The sequence below is a fragment of the Sciurus carolinensis genome, chromosome 4, assembly GCF_902686445.1.
Source record: "Sciurus carolinensis chromosome 4, mSciCar1.2, whole genome shotgun sequence".
In the NCBI taxonomy this organism is placed as follows: Eukaryota; Metazoa; Chordata; class Mammalia; order Rodentia; family Sciuridae; genus Sciurus; species Sciurus carolinensis.
The window spans coordinates 47,685,324-47,705,174 of NC_062216.1; the positions used below are offsets into that span (position 1 = coordinate 47,685,324).

The window sequence follows — 19,851 nt, forward strand, 5'->3', positions numbered from 1 at the left end:
GCACACGTGGGAAGAGCACCGCTGTCACTTCTCATCACAGCAGATGCAAGCTGCACCCCTGCACTTGTGAGGCCCTGGACCAGTGCATCACCCCCAGGCACTTTCCCCACAGTGTCTCATTCAAATCCCATTCGCCCAAAGTGGTGGATGCTGTAACAGAGCAGGAACTGAGGTTTTAGGAGGTAAAACTATTTGCCTAAGATTAGACAACTGGGCAGTATTCTAGTTGTCAAAAGCATGGGTTTTGGAATGAAAATGTCTTGGGTTTACATGTCAGCTCCATGAACTGGCAAGTTGTTTGAGGCAGTTATGTTCTATTAAGTAGATACAAACATCAATACCGAACCAGAGGTTACAATATTTGCATCAACTGATCACTACATAACTGTTTTATGCGTGCTTCTATTTAGAGACATCTTATTTAGTATATGATATTGATCATTAACATTGAATTTGTGGTCTGAAGGAAGCCTCTGCAGCACATGTATTTTCTCTGTAAGGACCATGACAGCTTTCAAGTGCTTGCAAGCACTAATAGCATTTAGTACTAGATGTGGGGGCCATTTAAAATAGCAAACTCACAAACACAGTACAAAAAAAAATTTTTTTTTTTTTTAAAGGGCACTAAAATACACTGCAAAAAGTACAACTGCTTCCAGCAGTAGTGCTGGAATGCAAAGTGACTCTATTCCACCTCAGCTGGGAATAAGCACATGGGAGGACTCCTATTTTTCCCTGCCCTGCACATATCTGCCAATGACTGGAAAGTTCTTACGAGTATTGTTTGTGGGATTACAAATAACTTTTAGTGGGTAGGGGGTTTTACAAATATGGAATCCACAAATAATGAGGATCAGTGGTATTTATCTCAAAGTTCCGTGGTTTAACTGCAGTGACAGTTCCATGATGACAGGGCCATTGTGAGGATTAAATGAAATAATACAGGTATATGGCTTTCAGCACCAGGCCTGGCCCACGGTAAGCACCTGATGTGAAAGGTTGCTATGGTGACTGCCCTTGCCATTTCGCTGAAGCCACGTGGTGGTGCCCTGCAATCTGGAGCTGGCTTGCAGGTATTGTGCAACTCTGAGAAGGCAGCTACCAGGGGCTGAGAGGTGTTTCCAAGGCCCCCTTTCCTCCAGGGTTTGAAAGGCTTAGGCCCAGCCAACCTGGGCCAAGGCCTTCAGTTGAGCAACTGACACTGTGCACAGAGATGTAAATGAAGGAGCAGGGTAAATGACAACTGGGCTGGATGCATTTCAAAATCAGTGAGCAGGGCCTCTGGCAAGGCCCCCAGCTTCTTCACATCCTGCACTGGAGAGGGCTATGCAGGGCGCATATTAACCAGTCCTGGGAGCCCTGGGAGGGGCATCCCCTGAAATAATTCTACAGTGCTGGATGGCGCATGAGTGTGGTGGAGAGAGGGGAACAGCTTATTCTCCATCCCCATCCTCTCCTCCTCCACCCATTTCAACTTTCACAGGGTCCTGCCTAGGATTTTGGCTCACAAATTTCACATAGACCTTTGATTTAGCTCAAATTTCCAACTTTTTTGCTGAGCCAAGTCTCATTTTAAACTCTGGAGCCAGGGTCTCACTGATGGCTGAAAATCTGGGCTAAGTCACGTCTGTTAAATAAAAAGGCCCAGAGGCCTAATATAGGCCTCTAATTATGAACTGGAGTTGGAGTTCTAGAAGGCTGAGAAATGAAACGGCTTGGAAAACACCCATAAGCTACAGATTTTCTTCCTGCCACATGTTCACAGAGTCCATCTAGAAGAGCTGGCTTTATCTCCTGACTGCTGCAGGTCCCTCAGCCCAGGCTGGGGGATCCAACATTGGGGGACAGCAGGTGCAAGCCTGCTATTGTTCACGGAGGCTGCGCAACCAAGGCTGTGTCAGTGTGGGGCTCCCTGCTTAACATGCGCAGAAGAAATGAGCTCCGCAACACACAAGAGGCTGGCTGGGAAGGAGCCCAGCTCCCCCTCTCTCAAGCTCCCAGATGACTATATTGTGTCTAGACTGGAGCACTAATGAAGTGGAACAGCTGCACGTGTGAACTGACGCTCACACCCCCGACCCCCAATTACCAGATGAGGCACATTTGCAAACTGATATTGTCATTCCTGGTAATCTCATTCCAAGGTTACTATACTCTGAATATTTTATGCTGTTCTCCAAACTTCCTTTTTCACGTGATAGAGATGGTCCTTGAGCTACCAAGTCTCTGGGAAAGTCCAATAAGAAACCCCTGGGACTCTCTTCTTTGGAGACTGAGGCTTATCTCTGGTTTCCTAATGGCTTAGACTTCTAATGAACTAAGGACCAAGGCTGGTTTTTAACATCCTCTCAGAAAGAGCATTTCTTTGCACTGTGTACTGGAGAATATGGCTAATTCTACATTATCGTACAAGGCCCTAGAATTCAAGTGGCACCGGGCAAAGCATATAAAATAACACTTCCCCTTGTAAAACTTGGACTCAGTGGCAGAGCCAGGTATCCTGCGCCAGATGGCCAGGTTTCTCTTGAGGTGGTCCCATCACTTTCTATTCCAAGGGCAAGAGGGATTAAATTTCTTTCACCAGACTTTTTCCTCCTCAAAATAGAGGACCAACTGTCTCTTGAGACTAAATGAGTTCCCAGGGTTCAGGGCAAGAAGACAAGGTGAGAGTGATGGATGCTGGTGAGCACAGGACAGGTTCCAGGTCAAAGATGACATAGGGATCACATTCTCAGATTCACAGCCGAGGATGAACTTCCAAAACATTCTCCGGACCCTCTGCTTTCAAGGAACCCAAATAATTCATCATGCTGAGCTCCCTAGAGGGACCAATCACTTTTTTCTCTACAAAAAGTCCTTGACTTACAATGACTTGACTTATTTTTTGACTTTATGATGATGCAAAAATGATATGCATTTAGTAGGAACGGTACATCAAAATTTGGATTTTGATCAGGGCCAGTAGAACTGAGTTGGAACTCCCAGTCAGCCATGTGATCACAAGGGGAAGCACCCTAGACTCTCAGGTGATGCTGTGCTGCTAGGCTGCACTTTTGACTTCAGTTTACAATGGATTTTTTTGGTGCCAGGGATTGAACTCAGGGGCACTCGACCACTGAGCCACATCCCTAGTCCCATTTTCTGTATTTTATTTAGAGACAGGGTCTCACTGAGTTTCTTAGCATCTCACTTTTGCTGAGGCTGGCTTTGAACTCACCATCCTCCTGCCTTAGCCTCCTGAGCTGCTGGGATTACAGGCATGCACCACCATGCCCGGCTTACAATGGATTTTTTGGGACACAACACCATCGTTAAGCTGAGTCTCCATACTAGATGCAGCACAGTCATAATAGGAAGGGAAACTTGGATTTATTTCCTTTTAACTTCAGTTGGGGGAGTGACAGGGAAGTATAGCTTATCAGGAAGGTAGCTGCTGGGTTTAGACAACAAACTTTGAGAAACAACAGCACAGAATCTCACTCAGAATACCTGTGCGCTCCCCCTTCCAGTGCCTGCCACCCTGGCCATAAACTTGATTATAGAGCCTTGATTTCTGTACAATAAACTGGATCTTCCTAGTAGCTCCCATCTAGTTTTTTTCATGGCAGTCAGCCAGTAACTATAGATAGCCCCTTGAACATACCAATCAGGGTTCGCAATCTCAAATTTCTTAAAAGAAAAATCTCAAAATTCCCTGCAATTTCCTTGGCTAATCATTCTATTTTTAAAAACTTTGCTGATCAGCAAGCTACACCACTAAGGCCATTTCAAGTTACTTCACTCTGCATTTTTCTAGTCAGAAAAAGTAAACGTCTTGGGGGAGAGATGATGTCAGAAAAGAGTTCAGGCCCTCTCCTCACTCCCTACAAAAGCCTGCATTTATAGTAGGACCAGGAACCTACCAGGAAAGACTGGAGCCCATGGTAAAGACCACAGTGGTGCCAATGGGTGTGGGTGAGATTCTACTAGCTTCTCAGAGCTGCTGCACCCTGAGAGAGCAATGGGGGTGTGGAACCAACAGCCACGGTTCAGTATCAAAGATTAAAGATCTGGGGGTTAATCACTTAACTTATTTGAACTTGAGTTTTCTTAAGTGATAAGATCATAAACATAAATACTGGATAAACAAATCAGGACTCAAGTCCATTTCAGCAACTAACTAGTTATGGGCAAATTACTTAATCATGTTGAGCCTCAGATTGCCCATCTGTAAAATCTACCTACCCTGCAGAATTACTGTCGTAACTACAGGTAACAGTTAATATACCCAGTCAAGAGTATATGTATAGTGAATGCTCAATAAATCTTATATCACTTGTTCAGGATGATGCCTAGATCTAAATGGCTGAATCTCCATTTCAGTTCCCTCAGGCTCTAACAATTGAAGAACAATATCTTAATTGTCCACTTTCTTCACTAGATTTTTAACTCTAAGGAATCTCACATTCACCCTTACCTACTCAGATCTTTGTAAAATACCTGGCAAAGAGTATATGCTCAGTAAAAGTATGAATAAATGAATGGACTCTGTTGCATTAAAAGATTAACTGTTTCCTTTCCAGTGAGATCATATAGGGTCATTCCAGAAAGCACAGAATGCATTTTATACTACAGATCTCATTGCACCATGTCCTGGGCCAGGCAGAGAGTGAAGTCATTGAGTGTTAAAAGGGAGCTTGGGAACACACACTCTTAAAGTGTAAAGAGGTGGGAAGATTCGCTCAAGCCAGAACCAGTAGTAGTCCTGGTACAGAACGGAAGGAGGGGGTGGTACCTACTTTCACAGCATAGGTGCTGCCGGGATCCTCGGAGCAGGTGGCACAGTAATAAATAGCGTCCCCCGAGTCACAACAGGGCTTGTTACAAGTCAGCTTGAAGAGGGACCAGTTGTTCTCGTTGAAGTGGAGCTCCTTTTTCTGGCCACCCATGAAGAGGTCCTCACACTTGGCCACGAGACGGGCCAGGGACTGCGTGTAGAGCCCCCCCAGCTTGGCGTAGGTGCCTTCCTTGCTGCTGATGCTGCTCAGGAGACTGTGGAGCTGCAGCTGGGTGCTGCCGGAGGAGGCCTGGCTGCACACGCTGAGCTGGGAGGACGAGGTGGAGGCGGCTGCTTTGCACTGGAGGCTGGGGCTCCCACAGCTGCCTTTGCTGCCCGCCAGCCCTGGGACTGGGACCCAGTGGCCATTGCCTTTGAAAGCTCTCTCCAGAGGCTCAGAAGAGGAGAAGACGTGGTGATGGCGGTTCCCAGGGCTCAGGGAATAGCTAAAGTGAGTCTCATCATGGACACAGACATTGGTTTCCGAGTGGCTTAGGTTCAGCTTAGGGCTTGCGGTTCGTGTCTTGGGGGAGCCTTGAGTCCAGAAGAAGCCATCAGGAGAAGAGGCTGCCCGGCTCACTAACTTTTTCTGGGGCAGTGGTGGGGGTTGAGCAGGGCCACTGTGGGACACATCCTCGGTGGAGCCCGAAGGGAATGGGACAGGAGCAAAAAGCTTCTTCCCGCTGATGGTGGGCGAGTGGGTCGGCTCATAGGATGGACCTGAAAAAGAGAAGCAGGAACCATCAGGCTAGAGGCCAATGCTACTCAGTGCCAGGTCCTGCCGGCCTTTGAATTGCTTTGGTGGGAAGAAAACAATCTATTTTATTTCTTTCTATTTCTTGAATAGGCAATATATGCACAGTCAACAAAATGCATACATTGACAATAAGTCTTTTTATTCATCCCTTAGCACTCAGTCTCACTTGCCAAAGGATACCACTGTCTGCAGTTTCTCATGCATCCTTCTAACTATCCAAATAAAAGTGTGTGTGTGTGTGTATGCATGAGTACACACATTTGCACAAAAGAGAGCACACGGTGCCTACTATTCAGAATACTGCTTTCTTTCACATTTCAGAGAGAGATTTCCTATCAGGTGATGTATCTAATTCTTTTAACTGCCACACCATAATCATCACATGAAAGTATCATAATTTAATTAGCCCCCTCTTTTTTAACAGTTAGGTTGTTTCTAATATTTGGCAAACGATGCTACAACAGCAATAACAAACTTGATCATTATGGTTTGAGTACATTTTTCTTTTAATATCAGGTGTATTGAAGGTACAATTTACCTGGAGTAAAAGTTATCCCTTTTTATTGTGTAGTTCTTTGAGTTTTCATAAACATCTTGCTGTTTTAGGGGACAGAGTTGGTCTACAGACATCTTATTGGTCAGGGGAAGATTTTATAAGGAAACAGATCAAAGGGAAGCAAATCTTTCCAAGGTCCCAGCGTGCCCCAAAGTTTCAATCAGGGCCACAGGTTTCTGCAGAGTGTGGGGGACATTCAGACAACCTGTCTAGCCATCACAATGATAGTGAAATGGACTGCTGAACCACATTCTTTATATCAATGTATGAAATGTAGGCTTCACAATGAACAAGAATTTAAATTAAAAATATATGTACACTGGGCACAGTGACTCACACCTGTAATCCCAGCAGCTTGGGAGGCTGAAGCAGGAGGATCACAAGTTCAAAGCCAGCCTCAATAACTTAGTGAGAACCTGTCTCAAAATAAAAAATAAAAAGGGCTGGGGGTGTGGTTCACTGGGTTCAATTCCCAGTACCAAAAATACTCATTTCCTTCAAAGAACTGACTATAAGACGTCTCCACTATTTTAATAACAGCTCTGAGGGGGAATAAAAGAAATGTTAACATTATTCATGTTATAAAATGCATGCTATTATCCTGAATCTTAAAATGAGAAAAAAAAAAAAAAGCATGTGTCTTAGATTCAAAGGAATGAGTACTTATGATGTATACCTCATATTTAGTCTACTGTGACAGGTCACCTAAAGGGCAGGATATTTAGTGCCTCTCTGTACCTCTCTAGTCCTAGCAGTGAGACCAGGAAAAACAAACAAAACACAAACAACAACAAAAAACATAAATCACAGGATTGAAATGGGGTGAAATGCTGGGAAAGCAAGCTCCTGACTTTTCTAGGGCTTCACTGAGCCTTTTTTCTGTTTTCTCTAACCCAAATGGGGATATTGGGGGCCTCACTGAAGCCCCTCAGATCAAGATGGGGTCTCCTTCCCTGGGACACTTCATGGAGGGAGGGGGTCCGCTGGGAGCATGTCAAATGTGCATGTCCTTTGGGTTCACCAGCCCGGGGCAAGGAATGCTGACATTCCTGTCCCAGGTCCCAGATGGGGTATCAGTGTGTGACAGCCTAGTACAGCCCTGAATGCAAAGTTCACAGGAGAACAGGGCTGGTGCATGCAGCCTGTTGAACACAGGAGCTGGGAGCCAGTGGGTTCAGACTGAGAACCCCAGCATTCAAGCAAGGCTGTCAGGCAGACTGCACACCATCACCCTCCCTGGCTCCCCCTCCTCTCCTCCCTCTCCTACTCCCAGTCCCAGTAGGTAATCACTCTGGCTTCCCAGTGGCTTATCAAGACCATAGCAGGCACTTTCTCGCTGCTTTGCTAAGGGTGGGCAGGGCTCCTGCCAGCAAGGCTGAATGAGTGATTAATGTCCCTTCCAGGAGGACTCAGGTTAATAATAAATCAAGCAGCACAGGCATACTCTGAACCAGCAGCTTTACATGCCTAGGAATTTCTTCTTAATAGTCAGAAGAGAGTGTGTTCAAGGAACAGCCAGAGGAAGAGTGGAGATGCCACTAGCTGGTCTCAGGGGGTTCTGAGACCCTGAAGTTCAAGGTCTCCATCCCAGGCTTCCCAGGAAACTCTACTCCAAGGGCTTGGTCAGCAACATGGACAGATGAAGTCTAATGTGATGATTCACTTCCTCTCCTCCTCCCTCTACAGAAAAGGCTGAGAAAGGAGGATGATCACTTACTAGCTCTCCTAGAGGCTAAAGAGACCAGGAAGACACCCAAGCACAAAAATCCTCTCCCACCCTGTGCCATTTCCCAGCTCTGGCAAGAGGGTGGGAGGGCGCAAAAGTACATCCATTTCCCAAGCCTTGTGGGCACCTTGGGGATGGTGTCAAGTTATTACCATCATGGCAGGATCCGGAAGTGCGGGCTGGGAATGGAGTGGGATCCCAACACCTGGCAGGTGCTTTAATCAGAGCCTCCAGTGACAGTGCAGCTTGCCTGGTCAGGATTCTTGGTTCAGAAGAGGGTTTCTAACATATCAGTTTCTTGTCTGGTCCCTTCTTTAAGCCTTTTGCTTTTTTCCCCATCTTTAGAGGTTCGGCTCTGTCTTTAACATCAGCTCTTCCGATGCCTCCAACATGCCCCTTTCTGTGTCCACCCTGATTTGAGGGCAAAGGGTGAAATAAACCCTAACCTAACTGGTGGCCTTACCTGGCTTTGATTCCTCATTAAAAAAAGGACCAGGTTGCATCACTGCGAAGGCCCCTTGCAGCACTAATAGTCTATAATTATAGCCACTCTTCATTTTCAGTCTCTCCCAACATGCATTTTGTCTGAAAAGCTGGCCTAAAATAAAAATACCTGTAGGCAGATGGTTATCATGGCTTCAAGAGTTCCTTCCTTTATCTCTAGTTCCCACAGCTTGCTGCTGGAAAACTTTTTAATCTGTATGAATAGCAGGAATCTTTTTAAATAATCTTTAGTGTTTCTTATTTCCTATATCACCAAAGAGAATCAACAGCTTCTGCTACAGACCTAACAGCAGGGCCCAGAGCAGTAACTGTGTGTTCAGGCAGCTGGAGGAGGGCCTATTATCTCCCTTATCCTATGCAGAGTTCTTTTGCTTTCCCGTGGGAACTGTGCCGGCCAGTGGCTCTGATCAGATCTGAACTCAGGAGCTTCTTGGGTCAATCTAGCAAGGAACTCTAGGGAGGCATGGCTCCATGGATTAACATCCTTACTTTGCGCAGTTAATTCACACCATTACTTTTTCTTTATTTTTTAGATATTCTATGAGTGTCACCCAACAATAACTCCATGACGCATGTGCTACTCATCAGAGAATGGCACCATGTAAAAAAACACTCCTGATCACATACTTGCTCAGTGCAAGTGAAAGTCAGGAGTTCCACAAACTTATTAGTGCCATGAGGCTCATGGGAAGTATGGACTTCACATGTATAAATAACTGGGCATTACGGACACATATCATAATTTCTGTACTGAAAGGAAGAATTGAAGGAGGGAAAGAAGGAAGGAAACCCTGGTCTGTGACAGATACACCATCCAGCCTGACGCAGCCTTCTGAACTTCTGGAAGCACATCTGGTCAGGAGACTGTAATTCACTGAGAGCCCCCCACCAGGCACCTCAGGATTCTGTAACTTCTCAGGTGTTTACATTTTTAGAGCTACTTTGAAACATGCTAACATGTGGCCCTTCTGGTTGAAACTGATTTCTCCACCACATGATCAGCAGTGGCTGTCTTCTCCGGGATCAGAGAGCATTGTTCCTGACTCTGACTGGGGAACTATTCCTTCATAAACATGGCCATGGGCAACACAGTTGCTGGATTCTTACTATATGCAGCAGCTGCTACACCTGAATTTAGAAAAGCCAGAAAGAGAGAATGTAAACATGCCCTGATACCGAAATAGTCTGAAATTCACAGGCAAACTACTGGTTCAAAAAAAATCTACCATCGCCCACCCCCTCCAAAAAAACCACCACACACAAACACAAACAACAACAACAACAAAAACACACCACAAACTTTGATCAGTAGCCAAAAGGGACACAAAACTAATTCAACTATACCCGGGTTATGCGTTGCTGTCTGCAAATTCTGGCTTTCAATTAAAGGTAAAGGGGATGAGAAACGTTCCTGGTAATTATGATTGTCCTGGTCACCTCATTTGGAAGTTTTTGATAATTTTGCATACTAACTGGGTCGAAGGGTTCCAAACCCCAGTTTCTAAGTCTCCCTTTCAATTCCAATTCTGTGTATATGGGAAGTACCCAACTAGAGAGAAGAGCACCCAGCAAACCTTTAGTGCATGTGCTTTGGAGAAGAGACCTCGTTTCAAGTGGGAAACCACCCACCGCCTACAGTGCACCGCGTGGAATCTTTACAGGACTGAGGGAAGGTGTACTCATTTTTGTGTACTTATATTTAGAAGGCAAAGAAGACTAATCAAGGTTTCAGTGGCTGGGAAGAACAGTTTAACCCTTATGCAGAAATGCAGGGCACAAGTTCAAATGTGGTAGGTACTGTGAGGTTTACCTTATGGTAGAGTCCTTCTTCTTGCTGGGTTTTAATAGGCACTTACATTGTTTCTACAGCCAAATGAGGGCTGGGCTTACAGAGGAAGTGGCCACTCTGTTTTGAGCTTCCAAGCCATATGCAGGAGTGCTGGGTTGCCTCTGTGCAGGGTTCTGCTGCATCATGGCAGCTAGATCAGAGCAAACATGGAAGCAAAAGACACAGTCCCCACGTTTCCCCAAACTCTTTGCTTTTGGTTTGACTCTTCTCCAACTTCAACTAAGATAAAACAAATTGAATTATTAGAATATTGTATGGATGAATTTTTTTTTAATGAGGATACCAGATTGTATAGCAGCAAATGGCTATGTGGATTTGTTCACACACCAGTCAGTGTTTCTTGAGCACACATTAAGTGCAAGGCAGATGGAGAAAAACTTGCTTAAGTCCTGTGGCCTGGCTCAGTCCCCTCACACTAGAGGTGAGGAAACTACAGCCCCCAGTGTAGGCACCCTGCCACTGTCACATGTGAAGTGGCAGTCATGCAGGTTTCTGCCAGTTCCCCAGGTTACCCCTCAGGGGACGTGAAGGGTTAGGGCAAGGGGTGCTGAAGCTTCACTTGTAACTTTTTCCTCCAGAGGAAAATTGTGCAACCTCTTGTTTGGGTCTACTACAATCAGAACAGGCTCAGCATTCCTTTTAAAAGAATGCTTTGCTTTTTCAAGAAGATAAACATGGTCTGAAATTGGAAGCATGTTATTAACATTTTACAACTGGATGGAAATGTGGCATTTGCGAGGAATCTCTCCAGACCACTTAATCATCCTAGGAAACAATAATCAAGAGGAGAATGTGATTTACATGCAGAAGGAGAGAAGCAAGGAAAACAGGTCCTGCATGCCTCTTAGGCCCAGCCTATAGTTCAACTGTGGTTCTGAATTGTGACCTTTCAATTTCCTGTTTAATCTCTTGATCAGTTTCTTCCAAGAGAGTTAAAAGTTCATTCAAAGCACTTTTCATATACTGTTGACAGAGAGGCACACTGAGGTTTTAGAGGTTAATTTGGTAATATCAATTTGAAATACATGTCCATTGTGATGCATCAATTCTATTTAAGAGTTTGTCATACAGATGTGTTTGCCAAATTCTTCCAACAGACATTGCAGGATCTTATTATAGTCTTGTAATGAAAATCTAAACATGCTTTGGCAATAGAAGGGTTTCACCAACTCATACAATGAAAAAATAAATATACAGTGATTTAAAAAAAGATAGATCTCCTTTTTGAAAGACTTCAAGGTATATTCAGTATAAAAATGAGAAGAACTGAATTTTATATCATCTGAAATGCAGATAAAAACTTCTAGGAAAATATAGAAAATGTTCAAAGTGGTAGAAGGAGGTGGGATACGGGGTCCCATGACTGACATTTCATTTTGTCTTTTTCTGTGTTGTTTGAATTTTTATCATATTCACATATTAACCTGATTGATGTAATATAGTTTAAAACTCAGTTTAAAGAGAATAGTTTCAGATGAGAATAGCTTAAGATGAAGTCACACTTTGCTGACATTGTAGCTCAGGTCACCAAAAATCTTACATATATCCTTTCCTCTGGGATTATAATCTTCATCCTTCTCTTTAGAAGAGAATCCATGACTCAGTTTACCTTCTTGGATAAGGTATGCATTCTGTGTTGGGCTAAACACCATTGTACTATATTAGACTGAAACAGTGAATTTAATATCAAGGGCTCTAATAAGCCTGTTCACTAGTCAGAAAATATACTGAGTCTAAATAGAGAGTTTTAGATGCCTTTTCTAGAACCATCTTCCTAAAAATACAATTTTTTCTTATTGAGGTGCAGATGAGAGTCTGAGAGGGGGAGCCAGCGCTTGATGAAGGTCAGGCTGTCACTCATTCTGACTGAGGTCTGATCTTGGTGGACTTCCTGTCTCTCCTCTTGACAGGCACTCCCTCCCCTGCCCGCCTCCTTCCTGGCTTATTCTCCTCTACAGCATTTACTGCCATCTGACTCACCAGCTACTTGCCCCAAGACAGAAGAGACTGAAAAGTTCTTTCCACTGTTGGATCTTCAGCATGCTAGACTGTACCCAGCACATAGTCTGCGTTCAACCCATATCTATGGAATGACTGAAGTGACGTGTGGATTTAAAAACTCTGGTATTATTACTGAGAAGAACGAGCTGACTACTGCCACAATATATCATTACCTTTCTCTAGCTCTGGTTTGCTTTCTCTAAAAATAAGAACAGCAGGACTGTCCTGGCATTTGTCTTCATGTGGGTTTATGCCTGCTCACTGTATAATCAGACCTCTTTCTTCTCTATCTCGAGTACCAATCATTTTAGTTTAAACAGACAACTCTAATTAATCTTATCTCCTGGTATCCACAAATACATGTTGAAATGTCAAACTAAATTTTAATGTCATCTTTAAATTAAACAGGGAAGTTACCTTAATGTGACATTAGGCTTGTGTACTTAAAAGAAACAATTTGAAGCCAGGCTCAGGGATGCAAGCCTATAATCCCAGTGGCTCTGGAGGCTGAGGCAGGAGGATCACAAGTTCAAAGCCAGCCTCAGCAACTGAGAGAGAACCCAAAGCACCGTTTCTGATGTTCACCTGTCCATCTTCCCTTTCATGTCTGCCTACCACAGATAACCTTCCTCTGGACAGCTTTCATATGCAGTCTGTCCCTCCCAAACTGAGCAGATGAACAACTGCTTAGATGCGTTTTTCCTTCCACAGAGCGAACTCACTGTTCATCCAAACTTCCTCATGGACAAATGGGGTAACATGTGCTGGGAAGGCTACAAAGTCTGATACAAGTAGAAAGTGGTGAAGAAACATTGATTAAAACGTGCCATTTCCTTATCATAAAATTTGGGTAAACTCCTGTTGTAGAAATATAACAAAGTTAAAGGTGTTGGTTGTTTTTCTTACACATTTTACTTTTTTTTTTTTTTTTTTTTGAGATGCTGGGGATCGAACCCAGGGCCCTGTGCTTGCAAGGCAAGCACTTCACCAACTGAGCTATCTGCCCAGCCCCCTACATTTTATTTTTTTAGCCACAAAACCTAAGTAGCAGTTCACACACTTTAAATACTAACCCCGATAATTTTCCAAGAAGTTTACACAAACTGCCAATACAATATGCCTAAAATGACTTTCCTCAGTCCAAGAGGTCCAGACTATACCGTGGATGTAAAAAGTCAACAAATTCAGTCCTCATTAGTGAATTCTTACTTCAAATAAATGTCTGTGTGTATCTTTTGACTTTATATATATAACATTAGAGAGGGGTAGACACTACATTTTAGTTTTGAATAACTTCACCTGAACTGACTCTACTTTTACTCTGATCCATGGGTCTCAGCTTCACTACTAGATGTCAAGTTGTAATAAGATGGGTAAATATTTCAGCTACAAAGGAAAAGTAAGAAATGACTCAAGGGACTGAAAACTAATTGTTTAACACAGATCTAAAGCGAGCTGCCTTGGTTAATGGTGCAAAGCTGAGTGAAGAGAGAAAGAATACCTTTGGTCTCCTGCCTGTTTCAAACCCTGGTTCTGGTACAGAGCTCTATGAAAGAGCAGCAGGGAGAAATGGGTGGCTCCTAGGCTTAGCGTCTGTTGACATGGTACACACCTTGTTATGGTTTGGATATGAGGTGGCCCCAAAAGTTCACACGTGAGACAATGCAAGAAGATTCAGAGGCGAAGTGACTGGGTTGTAAGAGTTTTAACCCAATCAGTGAAATAACCCCCTAATAGGGATTAACTGAGGGGTAACTGAAGTGGTAGGTAGGGTGTGGCTGGAGGAGGTGGGAATTGGGGCGTGGCTTTGAGTATATATCTTGTATCTGGAGAGTGGAGTCTCTCTGCTTCCTGATGATGTGAGCTGCTTCCCTCTGCCACACTCTTCTGCCATGATGTTCTGTCTCACCTTGAGCCCCAAGGGACAGGGCCCTCCTTCTATGGCCTAAGACCTCTGAAACCATGAGCCCGCAAATAAACTTTTCCTCCTTTAAAATTGCTCTGGTCAGATCTCTTGGTCACAGCAGCAAAAAAGCTGGCTAAAGCACACCTTTTGTTGACTTAGGAATCCAAATTTTGAAGTGCTTTCCCACTGAATAACTTACTTGTGATAAAGAAAGAACCAAGAAGATACATTCACTTTAGTTCATGTTATTCAGAAACAAATAAGAAAAACTATCTTAATTGGCTGTCTCCATTGCTGCTGAGTTCTACCCCCACAAACTGGTTTTGAGAGCCTTGTACGATGCAGCCCTGGCTTCTCTCCAACCTCGCCTCCCATGTTCCTCTCTCCCATGTTCACCTCTGCACATCAGCTGGTCTTCCTTTCCCCATCTGCACTGTCACCCTGTGCTTTGGGGGCTGTATCGTTTCTGTAACCTGGAAAGCCCTCTGCTCCTCCACTCCACCTCCTCAATTCCAAGCACACTGCAGACATGAGTGGAAGTCCCATTTTTCTCAAAAACCCTTCCCCAAACCCTCCCTGGTGCTCATCAGGTGGGTCTGCTCTGGAAAACTTCATGCTGTAGGCAGCCCAGTTTCCTATGTTGTTGGACGTACCCATGTGCCATGTGATTTAATCTTATCTTTCCTAACTAGTTCTTAAGAGTCCTGAAAACAGATATCATGACTTACTGGTTCTGAGAAGCAAAGTGGTAAAGCAGTCAATTCCAATTCTTATCACCACCACAAAGAGGGGCCCACTGTGGATGGCGCTCTCAGAACTGGTCACTGTCCTTGAAAGAGTGGATCAGAGCTGACTGGCACAGGGGTTCACGGTTCAGATGCCCAACCTTTCAGGGTGTAATCTGCCTCACTGAATGTTTGCACAATGGGATGGGAAAAGGAAGATGATAGGAGCCCGGAAAGATCTGCATTTTGCTACCTTCCCCCAAATCAAGAATAAAATATTTCCTGTTTTCAAGTGACAGCTATCAGAACTCACCATAGTCTGACTTAATACACAGGCTTTTTGTCTTAGCCAGTACTCATCTTTGGGGTAGAAAAATGCTGCTGACAGTAAGTTTACAACGGGACCCTGTACTCCAGAATTGCCTACCGAGAAGAAGTACTGAAATAGGAATGAGAAAAAAAGTCATACTAGCATATGTTTAAAACTAACAGGCTAATGCAGTCCAACAGAAACACAGGAGAGGACATCAGGACACACACAAAGAAGGCTGAAAGGGTGAGAAGTTTTAAACACTACCCATTCAGGCTACAGGCACAGAGAATCAGCCCCGTCAGGACTCATATCTTGTAATTTAGAGTCTAATCCAAAAAGGTAGCATGGACCTAATGAAGCCTCGTGCTTTAATTCAGCAAACATTCATGTAAGCATGTGCATGTGTGCATGCAAATGAGACACAGAGAGAAACACAGAGGATGAGACCAGTGGTTGGTGTGAACCCAACCCCCTTAGAGCTAATCCTCAGGAGAGGACACACACCTACAGATGGAGTTGGCTGGTGACCCAAGGAATCAGCAGCCTTGCTGATCGCTCCCAACTCCAACCTCCTCCTGCCCTGTTGCCATGCCAATGCACTTTGAATTAGAGAGGGTAACAGGGATGAGGTGGCTGTCATGTATTCACTGGGGAACTAACTGCTCCTTGGAGGAGACAGCAGGTCAAGGTAGTAGTCTAGCTTAACCCTTTCAAATCCCAGCATCGACTCAGACCCCAGGCCTGGCAGATCCAGGAGAATTTGAACCTCTCCATCAAAGGGTCAGTCAATTACCTCCATCACTGCAGGTCCTTGAGTCTGAGGCCAGGCTGTCCGTGGAGCCGGTGGTGAAGCTGATGGGGACGCCCCTGAAGGATGGGCTGAGGCTCTCTGCAGAGCTCTGGCTCACTTTTTCCAAATCAGAACTGCTCTTGTTCATTTTTAAAAGGTGCCTGGAAAAGGTAAGAACAAACAACCAAAATCACTCACTTGGTTTCCATTCAGAGACCAGGATGAGAGGTCATCCAATGCCTTAAAAAAAAAAAAAAAAAAAAAAAAACTGCAGGAAGAGAGAACAGGGATTCTTCTGAAATCTTACGAACATGGATGGCAGATTTCCTGAGTGGGATTAGAAAGCGTTTACAAAGACAAGCCCCGAAATCCTGACTTGAGAGGAACTGCTTCACATTCTGACCCCATCTACCAAAACATTTATGTCATCTATTATATTATGTGTTACATTTCTACAAAGAAAAATCAAAACATTATCATACAAACAAAGGTACAGAGAAATGTGAGACTGGGTAGTTTTTGCAACCCGATACAAGTGAATTGCAAACTAGGACTCTCAATATGGGGTTTCTGCATTTGCTTGGTACTCTCTTCTTATGGCATCAAAAGGTATAGGTTGTTCCTTGGAATTAAGGAAAACTTTATTTAAATTTTAACCAGACTTTCAATGAAATGCTTAAGTAGAAACAAATACCATAACTCCTACTTCTAATTTTTTTTTTATACCAGAGATTGAACTCGGGGGCACTTAGCCACTGAGCCACATCCCCAGTTCTTTTTCTTTTTTATTTGGGAACAGGGTCTTTTAAAGTTGATTAGGGCCTCACTAAGTTGTTGAGGCTGGCTTTGAACCTGTGATCCTCCTGTCTCAACCTTCCAAGCCTCGGGATTACAGGCGGGCGCCACCACACCCAGCTATAACCCCTATTCTAGAACCATGGAATCTGCCCTTTGCCTTTTTGTGAAATCTTCTGTTTTATCTCTAAAACGACATGATCAACATTCCAGAGACAAGAAGATCAATTTTAAGGAAAAGAACTCCTTAGAGAAAACAGTTCCATTACTAGGGTGGAATGTTTGGCTTATTGATTTCTACTCCCCACTTTCCAAGAACATGAATATTCACTTCTGATTTGACATTTTCACCAGGAAATGAGACAGCCTGCAATCAATCCAGCTCTTTACCCATTGGAGGTAACATGCATTTATCTAAACTGATATTTCCTGATGGCATTCCTGTTTGGACTATAGCAGATCTATATCTCAATATCTGACACAGAAAATACACAATACAGTATTGATTTGGTATCAGAACTGCCTTATTTAATACGCATGATCTTACTGGCAAAAATTCATTGGTTGTTCTTTGAGTTCAACACTGCCAGGCTCTAGGTTAGTTTTCGTAATCATTGAAATCCCTTGTTCTTAACAGAAAAATTTAGAGAAAGTTTGTTGGCTACCGTGAAAAGCGCTCTTCAGAAAACATATCCTTCCTCTAATTCCCAACCCTCAGAACTTAAAAAAAACTTTTAAAGCTGTCAAATATTACATGATCATAATCTTTATAGTTCGGTATCACTGTTGGAATCTTGGATATATCCCTTAGGGAAATGGGATGGCAGTTATGATTTTCATTTAACCTTTTGTGACCTACAATCATAGAAAGTTTCTTATAATATTTTTATCAGATTCATCAATAATGGCTCTCTCAGATGAAGCCAGGATATGAAGCTGATCATGACAATTCCTAAGTCTAGGATGGAAGCTGGCTCTAGAGGAATCCAGATACTTTGCCTCTCCAAGTCATCTGTAAGGTCCTGTCTCCAGGTTCAGCAAGTCACCGAGGGAGAAACTCCACCTAGGTGCCCTTCAATTGATGAATGGATAAAGCAACTGTGGTATATATACAAAATGGAATATTACTCAGCCATAAAGAAGAATAAAATTATGGCATTTCCAGGCAAATGTATGAAGTTGGAGAATATCATGCTAAGTGAAATAAGCCAATTCCAAAAAAACCAAAGGCCGAATGATCTCTCTAATAAGCGGATGATGATACGTAATGGGGGATGGGAGGGAGGCAAGAATGGAGGAAGAATGGATTGTATGGAGGAAAAAGAGGGGTGGGAGGGGTCGGGGAAGAAAAAATAAAGAACGAGACAAATATCATTACCCTATGTACATGTATGATTACACAAACGGTATGACTCTACTTCATGCACAACCAGAGAAACAAATTGTACCCCATTTGCTTACAACGAATCAAAATAAATAATTTTTTTAAAAAATAGCCAAGGCCGGGCGCAGTGGTAGACACCTGTAATCCTACTGGCTTGGGAGGCTGGGGCAGGAGGGTCACTAAGCCAGACTCAGCAACTTAGTGAGGTCCTAAGCTACTTAGTGAGACCCTGTCTCAGAATAAAAAAATAAAAAGGGCTGTGGATGTGGCTCGTAAGTGTCTCTGGGTTCAACTCCTAGTACAAAACAAACAACAAAAAACCGAAATCAAAACAAACAAAAAACAGTTAAGCTTGAAAGAAAGGGGAATTCTCAGGTATGGATGCTTAGAAGGAACATCAGAGTGGTACCAGGGATATTTCAATATTAAGCATATGTGCTATGGATTGATTATGCAGGATTATTCAGAGGTGAAGCGATTGGATTGTGAGAGCTAAAACCTAATCATTCCATCCGAGGTTGAATGGACCGGCTGGGTGGTAACTGTACGCAGGTGGGGCATGGTTGGAGAAGGTGGTTCACTGGAGATGTGCCTTGAAAGTGCGTCTTCTCTGGGGCGCTTTCCCTTCCCTCCTGTTTCCTGATGCGGCCATGAGCTGAACAGCTTTCCACCATTAATTAGGCCTGTCTGCCATGATGTTCTGTCTCACCCTGGGGTCACAGCAAGGAAGTTGGCCATCTATGGACTGAGACCACTAAAACCATGAGCCCCAAATAAACATTTTCTCCCCTAAGTTTTTCTTGTTGGGTATTTTGATCACAAGGATGCAAAAGTTGACTAAAATAATATGTTTGCAGTAGGTTTTGGTAGATAGCAGCTTCAGAAGTTTGTTTCTATTCTGAATTATCTCAGTTTTATACTTTAAAATCATTTGTAGTTATTAGATTTTATCAAATTTTTTCTACACCTATGGAAAAAATCATATTGTTTTTCTCTTTTATTCTATTGCTATTATGACTTACATTAATAACTTTGATTTTAAAATTTATATTGAATTCATCTTTAACTGACAAATAAAAATATAAGCATTATACATATTAATAGGGAGTCATGTGATGCTATGAATAATTTTTCTTAAATAAAACTATGGTTGCACATTTTGCTATCCATTGCAGGGTTTAGTTTTACTAGGATTTTTAGATTTCCATTCAAATAGAAGCTAGTCCATAATTTTTCTTTCTTGTTCTGTCTTTGTCCAGTGTTGGTGTACTGGTTAAATCAGAACTGCAAAATGAATTGAGTAACTTTTTCTACTTTTCAATTATCTGCTCTAATTGTTACAAGGATTATGTGATCCCTGAAAGGTCGCTAAAACTTACTATAAAGCCATCGAGTCCTAAGGCCTACCCACAGTGTAAGTGATGTCAATAAGATTTGGTTCTGATCAATCTAGGACTAATAATGTTTTGAGGGGGGAGATCCAAGAAACAGACCCTGTGTGTAGGAACTCGTGAGAAACAGCACCATACTGCTGGGAACAGGGACAGGTCAGTTCCTGGATCTCACACCAGCTACTTATGACAGTAATGAAAAAGAGATTAGTGCCACATCTCATGCCATACACAAACGTGAATTTTGATGAAACAAATACCAAATTTTAAATTTGTTAGTTAAAAACAAGAGAGACGATCTTTACAACCTTTGAGTAGAAAAGGATCTCTCAAATAAG

General features: G+C 43.2%; 1 protein-coding gene across 1 annotated transcript in view; it reads right to left on the reverse strand.

Moving 5' to 3' along the window:
- Prag1 (PEAK1 related, kinase-activating pseudokinase 1) overlaps positions 1-19,851 on the reverse strand; it is a 55,125-nt gene that overhangs the window by 3,591 nt on the left and 31,683 nt on the right. The window contains exons 4-5 of the mRNA XM_047551383.1: positions 15,947-16,104; positions 4,779-5,536 (exon numbers count right to left, since the gene is read on the reverse strand). Coding sequence (XP_047407339.1) covers positions 4,779-5,536; positions 15,947-16,104 — 916 coding nt within the window. The remainder of the gene's footprint in view (positions 1-4,778; positions 5,537-15,946; positions 16,105-19,851) is intronic.